Source organism: Bubalus bubalis, chromosome 11, assembly GCF_019923935.1.
Source record: "Bubalus bubalis isolate 160015118507 breed Murrah chromosome 11, NDDB_SH_1, whole genome shotgun sequence".
Classification (NCBI taxonomy): domain Eukaryota; kingdom Metazoa; phylum Chordata; class Mammalia; order Artiodactyla; family Bovidae; genus Bubalus; species Bubalus bubalis.
In genome coordinates, this window is record NC_059167.1 from 52699471 (window position 1) to 52720522 (window position 21052).

Consider the following 21052-nt stretch of genomic DNA (forward strand, 5'->3'; position numbering starts at 1 on the left):
AAAAGGAATTTGCAAAGACTGCAAAAAGAAAACAAAGGATTAGAGTATTTTACTCCATATAAATTCAATCCAGTTCAGTCGCTCAGTCGTGTCTGACTCTTTGCAACCCCATGAATCGCAGCACGCCAGGCCTCCCTGTCCATCAACAACTCCCGGAGTCCACCCAAACCCATGTCCATCGAGTCGGTGATGCCATCCAACCATCTCATCCTCTGTCGTCCCCTTCTCCTCCTGCCCTCAATCTTTCCCATCATCAGGGTCTTTTCAAATGAGTCAGCTCTTCACATCAGGTGGCCAAAGTATTGGGGTATAAATGGATAAAAAGAGGAGAGTGTTAAGTCACAGTTTAAGGGTGTTTAGGGATAAGGGTGGAGGGAGATAGTTTTCATTGTATACTCTTATACTTTTGGAACTTATTGTATGTGTATATTAACAATTTTTAAATGTTTTATTCTTTTACTTCAAGCCTGTTACATTTCTAAAAGGACACAATGTTTATTATACTTTCAAAATTATGTTAATATCTCAAAGGAAAGATTCTCTAAGCATTCAGATATCTGATAGCGTATTAAAAAAATCTGAAAAATCTTTGGTAACTCTTACCTCCATGGCTGATAACTTTCTTATAGGGTTCAATTGCTTTCATATCAACCCTGTGGTCCTGTTCTCCAATTCTGAACATACGCCAGCGTCGTCCATCTTCCTTTTCCTCTGCTGCTGTATATTCAGTAATTGAGCCTTTCCTAATAACTTCAGTAGTCTTGGGTTTTGGAAGATCATCTGTCAAAATAAAAGATTTTTGAATCACAGATTGTTACTTACACAATGAAAATCAAATTACATGTTAACCACTTTACTATCCAATTAGACTGTTCAGAGAATATTTTTTATTATAACTTCTGTGGAATATTTTTTAACTTTTTATTTTATATTGGGATATAATTGAATAACAATGTTGTGAAAATTTCATATGTACAGCAAAGTGATTCAGTTATACATATACATGTATCTATTTTTTTTTTTTTTCAAATTCTCTTCCCATTTAGGTTGTTACATAATATTGAGTAGAGTTCCCTGTTTGTGGAATTTTAAATATTTCTTCCATAATAGAGGAAAAGGCTTACTCTTGATATAAGGCCATTTTATTTTTGGAAATCATAGTTCTTTAACTTTTTTTGTATTGCTTAATTCACAGAGGACCTAACTGCAGTACAATGTACATCTACAATTTGCAGATTCTGTTGACAACACTGTCCTTGACAGATAGTTACCACTATAGTAACTAAAGCAACTCACTGGGGGCGAGTGTTTTTTGTTGTTGAACACATAAATTATTCCCCAAACATTATAATACCAGATAGAAAGTGGTTAACAAGTCAATAGTTACTTCTCATTTGATCAGTTTCATAAAGCAGAAAATTATTTGATAATATTCCAAAGTGTACATGCAAAAGTCTGTTTTAAATTGACATTAGCCAAAGCACAAGCACCAGTGATCAGGTATGATTTACACCTTAAGGTTGCATTTTAGCTGATTTTTCATGATGTAATGAATTTCAAAATTTTAGTATCACAGTCCTTACCAAGAGATGGGGGAAGGGGAAACCTACTGTATGTTAGTTGTTTGTTTCCAAGACAAAGTTGTTAACGGAAAATATCCTTCCAGGAAATGACTACAGCAGCGTTAAAGAAAGAAGAGACAAAACACATAGGCAGAACACGATTTCAGTATCTTTATAAAATATTGTTTACTACTGGATTGCTTATTGAACCAGTAAAATGGGGAAGAAAAAAGAACAAAAGATAAAGTACATTAAGAATCTTATTCTTAACCGCGGATAACATACCTAGTGCTAAACTTTTGCTTGGAACCAAAAGTCACTTAAAAGATGAAATATGTATATATAAATTATTCCCAACTACAAAGATACTAGACAGCAATTATCTAACTAAAGGAAGCATGCAAAGCAAAACACATGCCAATTCCTTTCAATTCCAAATAGCTAATGATAACAAATCTAAGAGTGGAGTCAAGGAGACCACATTAGTTCAAGTTGGTCATTTACAAAGTGCAGCACTATCAGATGAACCCACTAAAAAAAAAAACACCTCAAAAAACACACCTCTAAACCCTCCCTATAGAACTCCCTCTCTGCAGATTCTTAACTACTTTTAAGAATTCCCTAAAATATGTTTTTCAGTGCTTTCCCTCTTGGTTGATCCACTGAATAAAAGAACACGCTGTAATTATCAAGCAATATTTGGAAGCAAAATGGAAAGACATAACTTTATAGCACTGGGCAATTAAAACAAAATAAAGCCACATGTAATCTACTATAAACAGTTTGGAAAGCCATAATATTCAACATTAGCCAAATTTTATATCTTTACAACCTATACATGAACTTTAGAATTGATAACATCTTATTTCAATAAAATCCCTTAATCATTGATTTTAGTTGGTTTCATGGTCAAGTGAAAATGCCACTATGAATATACATGAACACAATCACTAACAAAGGTCAGGTAAAATCAATGAAACACCTACCTTCCCACTCAAATTCATTACTGTCCTCTGATGGCGTATCTAAGTCATCTAAGTCAATCTCCCCACTTTCATCCAAATCATCTGACAACACAGAGCCGTCACTAGGGTCCAGAGTTAGGCTAATGTCGGGAGCCATTAGTTTCTTTCTCACTTTATTGCCATTAACTTCTAGTGAGCCTGGAATGGTTAAAAAGAAAAACCAAAGATATATTTAGAAAAAAATGCTTAGATCCATAAATCGAATAAGGGAACTTTAATCACTTTATTCTTGAGAAAATAACATTCATTAAACAATTCCAAAGCCCTTACTTACAAATTTTGGACTTTGATCACTACTGCTTCTGTATCACACCAAGCTGACACATCCCAGCAAGGATATGCCTTTTTAAAAAACAGAAGCAGAACTTACAGTCACTATTTACTACTAAAAATCATCTTCCCTCTCTCCTTCATGATCAAAATTTCTAAAACCCAAGGGTATGTTTTTGCAAAGTATTCCAAAGCATTCCAAAAATGCTTTCCTAAACAGTCAACTTACCCTTTGGCACCCTATGATGGAACAAGAACTGAGTATATTTTATATCTTGACAAAGTGTGTTAGAAAGAAATACCACAGATAAAAGTCTATTTTCTAAGTGTCAAGTTCTTACCAGGCTGACTCTCTGGTCCAGTTACAGCTAATATATCTGCTTCAATACTATCATCTTCTGGTAAAGGTCTAAAACACACAGACATAATTTTTAACCCAGAAATTAAAAAAATAAATCTTTTGACATTCAAAGATCTATTAAAATAGCTTATAGAAACAATTATGTGGAAAACTGAATAAAGCAATGTTTCTTTAAGCTTGAGTAATTTACAAACTACTGTTAAAGAAAAATTTCAAACTGTCTCAATTGATTTACATATCTATATAAGTAACACATATAAGTAGGTATATAATCCCTATGTAACAGCTCTTAAATACAACTACAAAACAAATTTAAAAAATCATTACTTTACAAAATGAATATACTTCAAATGCATGAATTTAATAGGATGTACAATACAATGTATGATGAAGCTAAACTGTCACTTACAATGGGAATATGAAAATGACAATTGTATGTTTTTGAGCTCAGCATTTCTATATTATGATTATCATGCTGTGCTATGCAATGACTCAGTACTCTCCACCAGCTGTTCCTATTCCAACTGCAAAGTAATCTTCTTATGCACTGAGATGGTCTTCTGACCAAAATGGCATGGATCCCTTAAACATATGGTCTGCCTTTGCTCTCTTTCTCTTACCCTAACCAGTGCCGACAGAATTGTAAACACAAACACAAATGTGTCACGGTCGCTCACCGGATAATATAGAAAGCTTTCCTTGTCTAATTTAACAAGTTTTTGTCTTAAAATAAAAGCATAAAATTTAATAATTCCTGCAGGCTTCTAAAGACCATCTTCCTCTAGAAATCCTGAAGACTCTATTACTAGTCCTAAATGAACATTTTGCAACACTGGGTTTCTTTAAGGAGTCCGATCAATATTCATTTAGTAAGTGACACCTCAGTAAAGAAGTAGTGAAGTTCTGTTTTGAATTTGTTTTCATTTAAAAACATTGCTCACATTGGAAAATCTTCATCTTGCCATTCTTCCTTAAGTTCTACCCCCTCCATCCTCAGTCTGGACTCAATGTCAACTACAAACTCCTGATAATCGACAGTGCCAAAATCCTGTTAAAGAAAAAAGAAAAGAGAGAGAAAGAAAAAATTTCATAGGCTTATTTTCCACATTATCCGTTGAAAAGATGCAATAATCTTATATTGGAGTTCATACTTCCACCCCAGTCATGAAATAAATTTAGTGGGTTGCAACTACTACTTTCCATTCCCCTCCCCCACCCCAAGAATTAGAAGAGTCAGAGTATATATATTCTAGAAATTACCGTTTGTGATAAGGGTGCTGTGGAGTGAAGTACTTATTCCACATGTATACATGCATGTGTGTGTCCAGGAAATGATTTACCATTTATTAGGTACTGTGAATTATGGAAAAGCAATTTTGCGGCTGAGGGACACAAATAATAAAACTAAATATATTCTCTATTCTAGACCCATCATCAAATTCTCTGTCCTTTGGAGAGAGGTTAATTCTGGAAATTGAACACTAGTAACTAACATTTATACTCTTAATTCAGCAGAGCCCAAGTGGTGTGCTGTCTCTTATATTTATTTCTCCATAGTTCCAATGCCACGATTTCTGAGCCACTTAAAGAGGGCTATTCAGTATCTGTTCAGTAAATGAATTATGCCATATTTTTATTTGTTTCATATCTATACCAAGCTTTTCTCATGTAGTTTAGCATGAGTTTTCAGACACTGATCTTAGTTAATATTTCTATCCATGCAACTACATGCTTTAACTTAGTTTCAGTTTTTCTAAGGAAGGATATGGGTGTTACTATCCTCAGTTTATGAAATGACGGATCTAGAGTTTGCCAAGGTTGATGGAATATGAAAGAGAGGTTTACATATATTTAAGAAGTCATTAAGGTCAACTGGTTAGCAGTACAAAAAAAACTGTGTTAACTTAAAGGGGCAGGAGGTATAAACGGAATATCTGATTTACTTACATTAGAGTAAGTCAATAGATGAGTAAACTTAACTTTAAAAAATGAAGTAGCTCCTGAGAAATCTGCATGCAGGTCAAGAAGCAACAGTCAGAACCGGACATGGAACAATAGACTGGTTCCAAATTGGGAGAGCAGTAAGTCAAGACTGTATATTGTCACCTTGCTTATTTAACGTATATGCAGAGGGCATCATATGAAATCCCTGGCTGGCTGAAGCAGAAGCCAGAATCAAGATTGCAGGGAGAAATATCAATAACCTCAGATATGCAGATGATACCACCCTTACGGCAGAAAGTGAAGAGGAACTAAGAGCCTTTTGATGAAAGTGAAAGAGGAGAGTGAAAATGATGGCTTAAAACTCAACATTCAAGAAACTAAGATCATGGCATCCAGTCCCATCACTTCATGGCAAATAGACATGGAAACAGTGACAGACTTGATTTTCTTGGGCTCTAAAATCATTGCAGATGATGACTGCAGCCATGAAATTAAAAGACTCTTGCTCCTTAGAAGAAAAGCTATGACCAACCTAGATAGCATATTAAAAAGCAGAGACATTACTTTGCCAACCAAGGTCCATATAGTCAAAGCTATGGTTTTTCTGGTAGTCGTGTATGGATGTGAGAGATGGACCATAAACAAAGCTGAGTGCCAAAGAACTGATGCTTTTGAACTGTGGTGTTGGAGAAGACCTGCAAAGTCCCTTGGACTACAAGGAGATCAAACCAGTCAATTGTAAAGGAAATCAGTCCTGATTATTCATTGGAAGGATTGATGCTTGAGCTGAAACTCCAATATTTTGGCCACCTGATGTGAATAACTGACTCATCGGAAAAGACCCTGATGCTGGGAAAGACTGAAGGCAGGAGGAGAAGGGGATGACAGAGGATAAGACGGTTGGATGGCATCACCGACTTGATGGACATGAGTTTGAGCAAGCTCCGGGAGTCGGTGAGGGACAGGGAAGCCTGGTGTGCTGCAGTCCATAGGGTTGCAAAGAGTTGGACACAACTGAGTGACTGAACTGAACACATACATCTCAAGAGACAGAAAGTATTACTAGTTATCACTAGAAGTTTTAAAACAGAGGTAAAAGTGATTGACACCAGTGGAAGAAGAAGGTGAGATGGGGAGAATGAGGCTTTTCACAGTAAATCCTTCTAAATTATTTAAGTTTTAAAACCATGTATGTGTAACCAGTGGTCATGTTTAATGGTTGCCTATCTGCTGTGTCATTATAACATTCAAAAGATACACAAAGCTGTAGCAAAAAACCATTGTATTCCAGAACAACAATAACAAAATTACATAGTTTTCTAAAGTGTTAGATTTCACACAATAAACTATAAATTCTTAATCTGCCAAGACTGGGAGGCTTTTTTCCCAGTTTGAATTCTTACTTAGGCTTAAGAGTTTCAAAAATCTTCAAAAGGTTTACATTTTTGAGGAGCCACTTGCAAACAGAAAAGAAGCAAATGCTGTCTTTTCTTCATCAACATATTTGCTGGGAAAAGTCAGTTATATGTAGGAGTAAGGCATTTTTAATTCTCTGGGAAAAACTTAAGCAATTTTGAGAAATGAATGGAAAACACACTTAAAATACAATAATCTTGACTTATTTAAACCTTTGATATTCACTATAAAGTGAACTAATGTTTTATCCTAGATTTAATAACCAGAGAACTTTCATTATTTAGTCTCACATTTGTATTGGGTGTTGGAAAAATAACAGGACACTCTCAGTATTTTTTCAAATACTTCACATGCTCAAAAATATTTAATATTTCAAAAATATAAGCAGTGACTGGAAGTTGCTACCACTATGTTTACAACATCTAGCACAGTGTCTGGCACATAACAAGCCTGTAAATATTAGTTAAATTAAAAAATAAATATTTAATTGTAAGGTGTAACACTGAATAATAAGCATTTGCTTTGCTCAACCTCAAGCTTATTTTTCTAATTAAACTACATAAATAGGCTTCCTGCTAAGTTTTACACCTCAATAAAGACTAGTGAAAATATCTGGGGCAACTAACATACTGTCCATTTCTGCTGGTAAAAATATCCCATGTTTGTAAGAGAAAATACACACCTTGTGCAATTCTAAAAGATAAACCATGTCTTTAGCTATTTTACCACCTCAGTAAGTCTATCACGTGAAAATACTACTTTAAACACAGAGAACCAGAGTCTGTCAGCTAACTAAGCTGATTCATTCAATTTTTACTTTAATATCATTGAGTCACATGATGTTAATACACCCCAGCATGTGGACATGGATATTTAGTTTGGGAATAATTACTTAAGTTTGTTAAACAGGACCTAGAGGGAGAGAAAAATAGGTTCCCTCTTAATCATTTCATCGCAAATTTTAGAGGGAAAAACATTGATACACTAGGTAAAGTTTAAACTAGGTAAAGTTAAGAAGTCCTTAAAAGATGACTGTTCTTAGAACCACATTATCAGCAGTTTTAAGAACAGGAAGCAAGAAAGGAGCAATATAAGCACTACAACTCTGAAGGAAATCAGGGTATCGCTGACTCACAATATAAATAAATCAGAATGGGGAAGTAATAGTTTAAGATGCTAACTGTCAAAACAACCAAAAGCAACAGGAATAACTCGATTTCTCAACAAACTTGTGGTAGCAGCGGCCCATCATTACTTATGCCAGTTATCAGTGGTGGTGATAGAGATAAGTTCAAAACGGTATAGCTGACTTCAGTGAGGTGTGGTGGTAAATTCAACCCAGATGAAATTGGGGATTTCCTCATGCATCCTAACAATACAAGTAAAAATTAAATATTAAGATCATATTTAGAAACGCCCAAATTATAACTTAAAATTTTACATGACAACCTCACTATTATGTAGTTTAACACAGATGGTGGAATAAGTGCTAGTAGTCAACATGTACACTCAAATCAATTTCGTTCGGCAAAAGGACATGCTTACGCAAGCCTTTCACATCCCCATTTAAACGAAAGGACTTTGTTCCAAATGTTCATGTTCACATTTTCCTATGAAGCTGGGAGTAATGGTAGCACACAGAAAATACTTTTGGCCAGCCTGTATGTTCAGGAAGGTCACCAACCCACCGCTGTAAAGATCCTACATGCCTGCTTCTCATTGTTTCCTTGAGAGCAGAGTCGTGTAGGTTTTTAAGAATGAAATTTAACACAAAGATACTAACAGCTTAGAACGGCTATTCTCAAAAAGACCAGAAATAACAAGCAGCAGTGAGGGTGTGGAGAAAAGGAAATCCTTGGTGGGAATGCAAACTGGTGCAGCCACTATGGAAAACAGGAAGGAAGTTCCTCAAAAAATTAAAACCAGAATTCCGGTACAATCCAGCAATTCCACTTTGAGTATTCATTGGAAGGCAAATAAAACACTAATTAGAAAAGATATGTGTACGCCCATGTTCACAGCAGCATTATTTACAATAGCCAAGACATGCAAGTAACCTAAGTATTCACTGATGAATGAATGGATAAACACACACACAGGAATATTATTCAATCATTTAAAAAAAATCTGCCATCTGCCACAACATGGGTGGACCTTGAAGGCATTATGTAACATAAGTAAAGTAAGTCAGAAAGAGAAAGACAAACACGTTATGATCTCACTTATGTGTGTGTAATCTTAAGAAAACAAAACAGAAAAAGCTTATAGACACAGCAAACATACTGGCAGTTGCCAGAGGTGGAGGGTGGAAAGTGGGTGAAATGGATGAAAGGGGTAGAAAGGTATAAACTTTTAGCTGTAAGTTAGTTCTGGAATGGAGAAGGAAATGGCAACCCACTCCAGTATTCTTGCCTGGAGAATCCCAGGGACGGGGGAGCCTGGTGGGCTGCCGTCTATGGGGTCGCACAGAGTCGGACACGACTGAAGCGACTTAGCAGCAGCAGCAGTTCTGGAAAGGTACAGCATGGTTAGTATCACTGTATTAGATATATGAAAGTTGCTAAGACAGTAAATCTTTAAAGTTCTCACGATAAGAAAAAAATTTTTTAACTAAATATGGTGATGAATGTTAACTAGACTTATCATATGTATTTGGCAATGTATACAAATATCTAAATCATGATGTTGTATACCTAAAACTAAAAAAAAGTTATCTGTCAATTACATACCTCAATTAAATGTGATACCCTATCAGAAATGTTAATACAAAATTCAAGAAAAATTACAATAGCGCTGTTTCTCACAACTGTGAAGACAAAGCACAGGACAATTATGCCAACCATAAAAGGTACATTGATTATATTATCAGTATGCAGAACATACTGGAGAGCTCTGAGACCTTTAAGAATATTAAAGTCTAATAACTGATTTCTAATACTTTCTAGAGTTACAAATATTAGATGTAATATAAAAGTATAACTTTGGAATATTATTATCATCACATTATACTGGCACTCTGCTTTATAGAGTGTAAGCTTAAGATGACATCTTTCGATCCACAGTCAGCCAAGGTTAAATTATCTGATCTGGCTATACATATACTTTCTTTCTTAGGTGTCTTTTTCCATTGCTGCTCCTTCTGTGAGCATTACACCAGTAGAATGAACAGAACCATTTTCCAAACAGTGCTTTTCCCATTTACTGCTGCTGCTGCTAAGTCGCTTCAGTCGTGTCCGACTCTGTGCGACCCCATAGACGGCAGCCCACCAGGCTCCTCCATCCCTGGGATTCTCCAGGCAAGAACACTGGAGTGAGTTGCCATTTCCTTCTCCAATGCATGAAAGTGAAAAGTGAAAGTGAAGTCACTCAGTCGTGTCCAACTCTTGGCGACCTCATGGACTGCAGCCTACCAGGCTCCTCCGTCCATGGGATTTTCCAGGCAAGAGTACTGGAGTGGGGTGCCATTGCCTTCTCCGTTCCCATTTACTAACTGTTCGTATATCCATCTCATACATTCCTACCAAAAATTCTGTATCACATATAAAACATGGGGTTATTATCCCCATTTTAACCTATATTTGAGGCAAATAACCACATCCTGGTTTCCAGGTTAGACCTAGATCGTTTCTAATACAGCACACTGTCTCCAGTTCACTGGCAACTTTCTACAGAATAAGCCTGTCAAGCTAGATTTGGCTAAATTTAGCTTCAAAGGTTTGGAGAAGGCAATGGCATCCCACTCCAGTACTCTTGCCTGGAAAATCCCATGGATGGAGGAGCCTGGAAGGCTGCAGTCCATGGGGTCACTGAGGGTTGGACATGACTGAGCGACTTCACTGCATTGGAGAAGGAAATGGCAACCCACTCCAGTGTTCTTGTCTGGAGAATCCCCGGGATGGGGGAGCCTGGTGGGCTGCCGTCTATGGGGTCGCACAGAGTTGGACACGACTGAAGTGACTCAGCAGCAGCAGCAGCTTCAAAGGTTCTGTAATGCCTAAAGACACCAGTAACACTAACTTACGATGATTGAGTTCAAGTTCTATGTTTGCAGAAGGAGACCTGTCATACTTCCTGTCTAAAACTAAAAATATTATGCTGCAACAGAGATTATGAAAATTAAAAATAGTATGTGGAGAAAATGTAAAATGATAAGAACTAAAGAGAAGATATGCAAGATCATCAAGAAAATGGTCTATAGGATAACTAGATACAGTAACTTCAGTTAAAATTCTGAGGAAACATCCATTTACAAATTGTAGAAATTCCTATACAATTTTAGATAAAGAATACGTTTAATTTTAAAAATTAAGTAGTTAAGCATTAGGAGAAGTAGCCTGATTCTTTTTTTTTTAAAGGTGAAGATGGGGAAAAAAAGCAACATCAAAAATCAATCACACATTTCATTAAATTATATGGAAGGCGCTAAGACTACCTGGATGACTAAAGCCGTGTTCTCAAAGAGCTTGCCAGAGCACAGCAGACCAAGGGGAAGTTTCAAATCGACGTAATAGACGCAAATAAATTTCTGATTTAATATGCATTGGTCTAGCAGATCATCCATGGCATCAGGTGCACCAAGGAAACCCAAGCTACTTGTGCTAGCTATTTAAGTAAAAGATAGTGTCCATGCAGGAACTCAGCTTTTCACGAATCAAGGTCCATTACAAATGCCGCTTCCTTGTCTATTCCCCAAGGGTGTGGAGCACGTTAGACATCCAAGTTCCTTTGTTCTGTACCAGGACCGACGCTGGTGAGAAATAAGGGACTAACAGGGCCCAGTGATTGCACCCAGACGGGGAAGTGTGCAGGGGCCAGAGAAGAGGGCAGGTTCTCAATCGAGCTCAACCACCACAAATGGAAAAGGGTTGGGAGAAGGGGGGAAGCAAGGGTGGCAAAAAGCAAACAGAAGCCTGGCCAAGGGCGGGGGCTGAAGCGGGGCGGGGATCCGGGAAGCGCCTCCGGGCAGTTTCTAGGGCACCTCCTATAACGGATAAAGCCCAGGGCTTCCTTTCTCGGACCGCCCGGGTGTGCGCCCTTCGGATGTCTGCCCCCGAGGCCTGTTCTCAGCTCAGACCCGCCAGACCCCGGCCTTCCCGAGGGGCACTTACCCCGGAGGAAGCCTTGGCCTCCTCGTCTTCTTCGCCCCTCCAGGCCGGCGACGTGGGGCTGACGGCCAGGTCGCAGAAGGTAGCGCTGAGCGCAGCCTGCTCCTCTCTGACGGCAGCGAGACCCGGGCCCAGCCCCTGAGCCACAGCGGCAAGTACAGCGGCCGACCCGGATACAGAGAGCCGCTCCGAAGGAAGTGACAACACCCCGACCTTCTCCAGACCCCGCAGCCGGAGGAAGCCCAGGCAGAGGCGTGGCGTCTTCGTGAGTCCCTCCCCCCGCCCACACCCTCAGTGGCGGCGGGCGGGGGCGGGAAGGAGGAGCTAACGCTCCCGCCAGCTTTCTGCTTTCTCCCGCAACTTGGGCAGCGGAGCTGTCAAGCGTTTATGTTAGGTTGGCAATCGTTTACACATCTGCAGGAGCTTCCTCTTCCTGCGCTGGGCCACTGCCCTTGAGCCTCAAAGAGCCATTTTTATATTCTTTATGTTGGCTTTACTGATCATTATGATTTACACTATATAATAAAATGGATGCAAAAAGGGGAGGAAAAATAGTTGATGTCTCATTGGGGAAATAAAACTCAGAAAAACCCTTCAGTTCAGTTCAGTCGCTCAGTCGTGTCCGACTCTTTGCGACCCCATGACTTGCAGCACGCCAGGCCTCCCGACTGTCCATCACCAACTCCCGGAGTTTACTCAAACTCATGTCCATCGCGTCGGTGAAGCCATCCAGCCATCTCATCTTCTGTCGTCCCCTTCTCCTCCTGCCCCCAATCCCTCCCAGCATCAGAGTCTTTTCCAATGAGTCAACTCTTCACATGAGGTGGCCAAAGTATTAGAGTTTCAGCTTCAGCATCAGTCCTTCCAAAGAACACCCAGGACTGATCTCCTTTAGAATGGACTGGTTGGATCTCCTTGCAGTCCAAGGGACTCTCAAGAGTCTTCTCCAACACCACAGTTCAAAAGCATCAATTCTTCAGCGCTCAGCTTTCTTCACAGTCCAACTCTCACATCCATACATGACTACTGGAAAAACCATAGCCTTGACTAGACGGACCTTTGTTGGCAAAGCAATGTCTCTGCTTTTTAATATGCTATCTAGGTTGGTCATAACTTTCCTTCCAAGGAGTAAGTGTCTTTTAATTTCATGGCTGCAATCACCATAGAGTTTGGTAAAATTCTTAAGTGAACAATGCAAAGAAATACAGGAAAACAATAGACAAGAAATACTAGAGATTGCTTCCAGAAAATTAGAGATACAAAGGGAACATTTCATACAAAGATGGGCACAATAAAGGACAAAAATGGCAAGGACCTAAGAGAAACAGAAGAGATGAAGTAGTGGTGGCAAGAATTCACAGAAGAACTGTGCCAAAAAAGTCCTAATGACCCAGATAACCACAATGGTGTGATCACTCACCTAGAGCCAGACATCCTGGAGTGTGAAGTCAAGTGGATTTTAGGAAGCATTATTACAAACAAAACTAGTGGAGGTGATGGAATTCCAGCTGAGCTATTTCAAATCCTAAATGATGATGCTGTTAAAGTGCTTGCTGCACTCAATATGCCAGCAAATTTGGAAAACTCAGCAGTGGCCACAAGACTGGAAAAGGCCAGTTTTCATTCAATCCTAAAGAAGGGCAATGCCAAAGAATGTTCAAACCACCATACAATTGTGCTCATTTCACATGCTAGCAAAGTCATGCTCAAAATTCTTCAAACTAGGCCTCAACAGCATGTGAACCAATAACTTCCAGATGTACAAGCTGGATTTAGAAAAGGCAGAGGAACCAGAGATCAAATTGCCAACATCCACTGGATCACAGAAAAAGCAATAGAATTCCAGAAAAACATCTACTTCTGCTTCACTGGCTATTCTAAAGCCTTTGACTGTGTCAGTCAGTTCAGTCGCTCAGTTGTGTCCGACTCTTTGCGACCCCATGACTTGCAGCACGCCAGGCCTCCCTGTCCATCACCAACTCCCAGAGTTAACCCAAACTCATGTCCATTGAGTCAGTGATGCCATCCAGCCATCTCATCCCCTGTCGTCCCCTTCTCCTCCTGCCCCCAATCCCTCCCAGCATCAGAATCTTTTCCAATGAGTCAACTCTTCACATGAGGTGGCCAAAGTATTAGAGTTTCAGCTTCAGCATCAGTCCTTCCAAAGAACACCCAGGACTGATCTCCTTCAGAATGGACTGGTTGGATCTCCTTGCAGTCCAAGGGACTCTCAAGAGTCTTCTCCAACACCACAGTTCAAAAGCATCAATTCTTCAGTGCTCAGCTTTCTTCACAGTCCAACTCTCACATTCATACATGACCACTGGAAAAACCATAGCCTTGACTAGCTGGACCTTTGTTGGCAAAGTAATGTCTCTGCTTTTGAATATGCTATCTAGGTTGGTCATAACTTTCCTTCCAAGGAGTAAGCGTCTTTTAATTTCATGACTGCAGTCACCATCTGCAGTGATTTTGGAGCCCAGAAAAATAAAGTCTGACACTGTTTCCCCATCTATTTGCCATGAAGTGATGGGACCAGATGCCATGATCTTCGTTTTCTGAATGTTGAGCTTTAAGCCAACTTTTTCACTCTCCTCTTTCACTTTCATCAAGAGGCTTTTTAGTTCATCTTCACTTTCTGCCATAAGGGTGGTGTCATCTGCTTACCTGAGGTTATTGATATTTCTCCTGGCAATCTTGATTCCAGCTTGTGCTTCTTCCAGCCCAGCGTTTCTCATGATGTACTCTGCATTTGATTGTATAGATCATAATCAACTGGAAAATTCTTAAAGAGATGTGAATACCAAACCATCGTGACCTACCTCTTGAGAAATCTATATGCAGGTCAGGAAGCAACAGTTAGAACTGGACATGGAACAACAGACTGGTTCAAAATTGGGAAAGGAGTATGTCAAGGCTGTATATTGTCACCCTGCTTATTTAACTTATATGCAGAGTACATCATGCAAAATATTGGGCTGGATGACTCATAAGCTGGAATCAAGATTGCGGGGAGAAATATCAACAACCTCAGATACTCAGATGATACCACCCTAATGGCAGAAAGTGAAGAGGAACTAAAGAGCCTCTTGATGAGGGTGAAAGAAGAGGTGAAAAATCTGGCTTAAAACTCAGCATTCAAAAAGCTAAGATCATGGTATCTGATCCATAGATGGGGTAAAAATGGAGACAGTGATAGAGTATTTTCCTGGGCTCCAAAATCACTGCAGATGGTGAGTGCAGCCATGAAATTAAAAGATGCTTACTCCTTGCAAGAAAAGCTATGACCAACCTACACGACATATTAAAAAGCAGAGACATCACTTTTCTGACAGAGGTCCACATTCAAAGCTATTGTTTTTCCAGTAGTCATGTATGGATGTGAGAGTTGGACCATAAAGAAGACTGAGTGCTGAAGAATTGTAGTGCTAAAGAAGACTTTTGAGAGTCCCTTGAACAGCAAGAAGATCAGACCAGTCAATCCTAAAGGAAATCAACTCTGAATATTCATTACAGGAACTGATGATGAAGCTGAAGCTCCAATACTATGGCTACCTGATGCAAAGAGCTGACTCATTGGGAAAGATCCTGATTCAGGGAAAGATTGAGGGCAAGAGAAGAACGGAACAACAGAGAATGAGATGGTTGGATGGCATCATCGACTCAATGGACATGAATTTGAGCAAGCTCCCGGAGTTGGTGATGGGCAGGGAAGCCCGGTGTGCTGTAGTCGATGGGGTCGCAAAAGTCAGACATGACTTAGCAACTAAACAACAACAAACCTCAGAAAAATCCTTAGAGTTTGGTAAAATTGTCCTGGGCGAACAGCTTTATAACAGTGCTTCTCAAATTGTTCCCAGAAAACTGGGTTCACCTCTTAGTGGAGATTGAGCCAAAAGATAACCAAGCTAAAGATCACAGGAAGGATTTCTTGCACCAAGCAAGCAGTATGCTAGGGAATCTTTCCCAAAGTAGTATCTTCCAAACAGAGAAATTTTGGAAGTTTTAAGCCAAGGATTCATGCATGTGCATGAATGGGCTTGATCAGAGTATATTGCAACATAGAATTGGGGCAAAGTTTGACAGAGTCCAAGCTTTAGTGTCAGACTTTATTTTTGGGGGGCTCCAAAATCACTGCAGATGGTGACTGCAGTCATGAAATTAAAAGACGCTTACTCCTTGGAAGGGAAGTTATGACCAACCTAGATAGCATATTCAAAAGCAGAGACATTACTTTGCCAACAAAGGTCCGTCTAGTCAAGGCTATGGTTTTTCCAGTGGTCATGTATGGATGTGAGAGTTGGACTGTGAAGAAAGCTGAGCACTGAAGAATTGATGCTTTTGAACTGTGGTGTTGGAGAAGACTCTTGAGAGTCCCTTGGACTGCAAGGAGATCCAACCAGTCCATTCTAAAGGAGATCAGTCCTGGGTGTTCTTTGGAAGGACTGATGCTGAAGCTGAAACTCTAATACTTTGGCCATCTCATGTGAAGAGTTGACTCATTGGAAAAGACTCTGATGCTGGGAGGGATTGGGGGCAGGAGGAGAAGGGGACGACAGAGGATGAGATGGCTGGATGGCATCACCGACTCGATGGACATGAGCATGGGTGAACTCCGGGAGTTGGTGATGGACAGGGAGGCCTGGCGTGCTGCAAGTCATGGGGTCACAAAGAGTCGGACATGACTGAGCGACTAAACTGAACTGAAGCTTTAGTTGACTGAAGTCGTTTGATGGTGAGAAAATGTCAATATCATCATTTCTTAGGTTCCCATTGATCTGTTGGTTGAGTGTTCAGGTTAATTTTTACCATTGCAACAGAACTGGGAGTCTTTACAACTGTCTTTGCTATTGTTTCTTCTTTTGCCAGATAATAGTCATTTGTTCTTCTGTTTCTTTAAGATCCTTATTACTCATAGTAGTGTATATATGTCAGTGCTACTTTCTCATTGACATATATACACCACCATGTGTGAAACAGGTAGCTAGTGGCAAGCTGCCGTGTAGCACAGGGAGCTCAGCTCTGTGCTTTGTGAAGACCTAGTTGGGTGTGTTAGGGGTGAGATGGGTGGAGGGGAGTCTCAAGAGGGAAGGAATGTATGTTCACTTATAGCTAATGCATGTTCCTATATAGCAGAAATGAAAACATTGTAAAGCAATTATACTCCAATTAAAAAATAAATTTTAAAAAGTGATTTAAAAAAACAAACAAAAAATAATTTAAAAACAATAAAAAGAAAAAAGATCCTTATACTGACAACCATTAAAAGGCAAGCACTGTGGCCAGGGTTGGATCACAAAATGGCATTGGCATATAATGGCTTCTCTTATGTTAAAACGCTGTAACTAGTTCCTTTCCTCCGAGGACCCACTGCCCTATCTGCTTAAAAAACTATATGCAGAGAATGATCAACTTATTTAGTTGTAGACCATGCTTTAGTAAGATAAAAGTATCAGGAAAATTTCATCATTAGAGTCAACAGCCATTAAATTTCCTCCCAAGTTGCTATAAAGTTTTCTAAACATTTATTCTCAGTCTCTGTACTATTTGTCTCACTGTGGCCCAGTAACAAACAGTTCTCTGAAGGGCCCAGGTCTATGAGCCATGTTTTGAGTAGCAACGCTGCTCTATATGGAGAAGGCAATGGCACCCCACTCCAGTACTCTTGCCTGGGAAATCCCATGGGCGGAGGAGCCTGGAAGGCTCCAGTCCATGGGGTCACTAAGAGTCGGACATGACTGAGCGACTTCACTTTCAATTTTCACTTTCATGCATTGGAGAAGGAAAAGGCAACCCACTCCAGTGTTCTTGCCTGAAGACTTCCAGGGACGGGGGAGCCTGGTGAGCTGCCGTCTATGGGGTCACACAGAGTCGGACACGACTGACGCGACTTAGCAACAGCAGCAGCAGCTGCTCTATAGCTTCAATGAACTAAGATTAGTTTCGAGAATGTAATGACCCTTCTCAAATCCCAAACCCTAAATCCCTGCAAAGGCCCAGTAGTCAACAATTTGGGTTGACTATGGAATGGTGGGGCTTGAGGGGAGCAGCAAAGCTCAAAATTTTAAGTCACTGACCCAAAATGCAGTTCCTGGGTTTACATTGCTTTGGAAACATTTACTCACAGCTGGCAGGGGGTTAAACTCTGTGTGTCTCATCTATAAAATGGGGAATAAGGAATACTTCATAGGACTTTTGTGAAATAAAGCCATATGTATGTTAGAATAGTATATGGTATGTTGTCAGAGAAGGCAATGGCACCCCACTCCAGTACTCTTGCCTGGAAAATCCCATGGATGGAGGAGCCTGGAAGGCTGCAGTCCATGGGGTCGCTGAGTGTCGGACACGACTGAGCGACTTCACTTTCACTTTTCACTTTCATGCATTGGAGAAGGAAATGGCAACCCACTCCAGTGTTCTTGCCTGGAGAATCCCAGGGATGGGGGAGCCTGATAGGCTGCCGTCTATGGGGTCACACAGAGTCAGACACGACTGAAGTGACTTAGCCTAGCCTATGGTATGTTGTAATTATATATGTGCTAGGTATTATTTTCCTATCAATTTTGTTAAGTATCTGGCAGAGTGAACAATAAAAATAAAACCGATCAACTGATAGAGCTTTAAACAACTTGGACGATGCTCCTTAAAAAACAATTTCATCTTCAATTAACAGATTTTTCAGTTCCATGTTCTGCAATGTGTAATATTCTCCACAGGGTGGCAGAAAATCATTTGAAATCATAAACAGTTACGTGGTTTTACAATCTTTAGTTTCTTTTTCATTTCACTAACTTTATTGTTTAAATATGCTTGGTCAGTATTTGCTTTGGATTTTGAGTAAGCCATTCTACTATTTGACTTTTTATCCCCATCTCATGAATTATCCATTCTTATTGTTGAAATGTTACAAACTATGGATAAGACAAGAAGGATAGTTGCACTATTAACACATTTATGTATAGCCTTTCAGATTTGTGTGTGTGTGTGTGTATATATATATATATAACTACAAAAATAGCTCATATTTTATAAAAATAAAATAATTTATCTAATAGTTTATAATCTAATTTTTTCTTCTCATTTAAAAATATATCCTGAATTCTTTTTCTGGTCAATAAGTATATTTAATACCATCATTTTTATTATGGATAATTTATGTACTGACAATTCCTTATTGAACATTTAGGCTGCTCAGTTTTGGATACTCCATCTAGTGTTAAAGACAACACTGCACAGAGTATCCATAAGGTCAGAAACATAGGACTGACTTATTTTCCAAACAATATATTGGCTACATTTTCAAATTATACATTCAGTATGTTTTCCCTCAACTTTTAGGTGAAATAACTTGAAGCAATGGGTCCAATTATTAATCTGAAAAAAGAATATACTATTTTCCCTGTGTTTGCAAACTTTTCACATAATCTTTAGTGTACTGTGACAATCACTTGCTTTTTTCTATGTGGTTCCGTGAATAGGTAGATAATTAGACTCCTAAACATTGGAAAATAATTCAGAGGTGCCCACTAAAGAATGCTGCTAGCCATGTGGTGCTACAGGGATTGAATCATTAGAATTGCAGCTGCTGACTTTTAATAGACACTGAAAGGAGTTCAGGGTGGAGATCAGAATTGAGGCCCTTTATGATCTGGGAAAACTGGCAGAATTAGCGTTTAGATAGTTAGATATTTTCAGGAGAAAATTTTTATGAACCTGGATTCTTGCATCTTTCCATATTTAGAAAAGCACTAAAACCATTAACTAAGATGTGTTCCTTGTGACTAGCAGCCAACTTCGGAGATGTATGCTTGGGTGCACATTCCTCCTTTGCCAAAGTCACAGATATACTGATCTCCCCTCCCTCTTTACCTCTTTGGAACAGTATATCAGAGCTATCTGAAATACTGTCTTCCCGCTATAGTTCTTAGAAAGACACTGAATAAAATCTACTTGCAGTTTTTACCTTGTGAGTCTTTTTGAGTCCACAAAGGAAAAATGTGTGGCTTCCAGACCTTAAGCACAAAGCAATACATTAGCTCAGAGCCACCAACGGTCTTTTCCTCTGTGGATTTTGGTTTTGGTGTTATGTTTAAATAGACCCTCCTCACTCTAAAATTAAACAAGTAGTCATAGTTGTTTAGAGTTCATCTTTTTTAAAAAATACGAACATTAAATCCAGTTGGAATTTTATATATGTGCTTATGATATGAGGTAAGAAGGAAAGTTATGACCAACCTAGATAGCGTATTCAAAAGCAGAGACATTACTTTGCAAACAAAGGTTTGTCTAGTCAAGGCTATGGTTTTTCCTGTGGTCGTGTATGGATGTGAGAGTTGGACTGTGAAGAAGGCTGAGCGCTGAAGAATTGATGCTTTTGAACTGTGGTGTTAGAGAAGACTCTTGAGAGTCCCTTGGACTGCAAGGAGATCCCACCAGTCCATTCTGAAGGAGATCAGCCCTGGGATTTCTTTGGAAGGAATGATGCTGAAGCTGAAACTCCAATACTTTCGCCACCTCATGCGAAGAGTTGACTCATGGAAAAGACTCTGATGCTGGGAGGGATTGGGGGCAGGAGGAGAAGGGGACGACAGAGGATGAGATGGCTGGATGGCATCACGGACTCGATGGACGTGAGTCTGGGTGAACTCCAGAAGTTGGTGATGGACAGGGAGACCTGGCGTGCTGCGATTCATGGGGTTGCAAAGAGTCGGACACGACTGAGCGAATGAACTGAACTGAACTGAACTAAGGAATCTGATTTTTACTAAACTGACACAATATTCTGCTGCTAAGTCACTTCAGTTGTGTCCGACTCTGTGTGACCCCATAGACAGCAGCCCACCAGGCTCCCCCATCCCTGGGATTCTCCAGGCAAGAACACTGGAGTGGGATGCCATTTCCTTCTCCAACGCATGAAAGTGAAAAGTGAAAGGGAAGTCGCTCAGTTGTGTCCGACTCTTCACGACCCCATGGACTGCAGCCTACCAGGCTCCTCTGACCATGGGATTTGCCAGGCAAGAGTACTGGAGAGGGGTGCCATCACCTTCTCTGACACAATATTCTACCCAACATCATTTATTGAATAATCCAGTTAATTCTTGAAATTGACTAGGACTCAATCAAGTGAATGTTTACCTTCAAAGTTATCATCTAAGGTCACCCACTTTGTTCAAATACCCATTCACAAACATTTTGACAAACCTTTGTATTCATCCACAGATCATTAGACAAATCTTTACTGGACAATATTGTGAGTCCTGAGGGCCCTGAGGATAAGATGAAAAGACATAATGTCTCCTTCAAGGAGCTCGTAGACTAGTCAGAGAAAAGGGCAAGTGAAGACAATAAAATTTCGGTAGATTGAGTGAT

General features: G+C 39.6%; 1 protein-coding gene across 6 annotated transcripts in view; it reads right to left on the bottom strand.

Moving 5' to 3' along the window:
- Positions 1-21052, bottom strand: part of BNIP2 (BCL2 interacting protein 2) — a 223338-nt gene that overhangs the window by 12628 nt on the left and 189658 nt on the right. For 4 of the 6 annotated variants that reach the window (XM_044925070.2, XM_044925068.2, XM_044925067.2 and 1 more), the window contains 4 exons: positions 4160-4266; positions 3199-3266; positions 2549-2725; positions 604-780 (listed from right to left, as the gene is read on the bottom strand). In XM_044925070.2, the coding sequence (XP_044781005.1) occupies positions 604-780; positions 2549-2725; positions 3199-3266; positions 4160-4209 (472 nt within the window). In that variant the 5' untranslated portion in view covers positions 4210-4266. Of the gene's footprint in view, positions 1-603; positions 781-2548; positions 2726-3198; positions 3267-4159; positions 4267-11686; positions 11907-21052 lie in introns of those variants that run through there. The other 2 variants (XM_044925069.2, XM_044925071.2) reach the window with 2 other exon arrangements.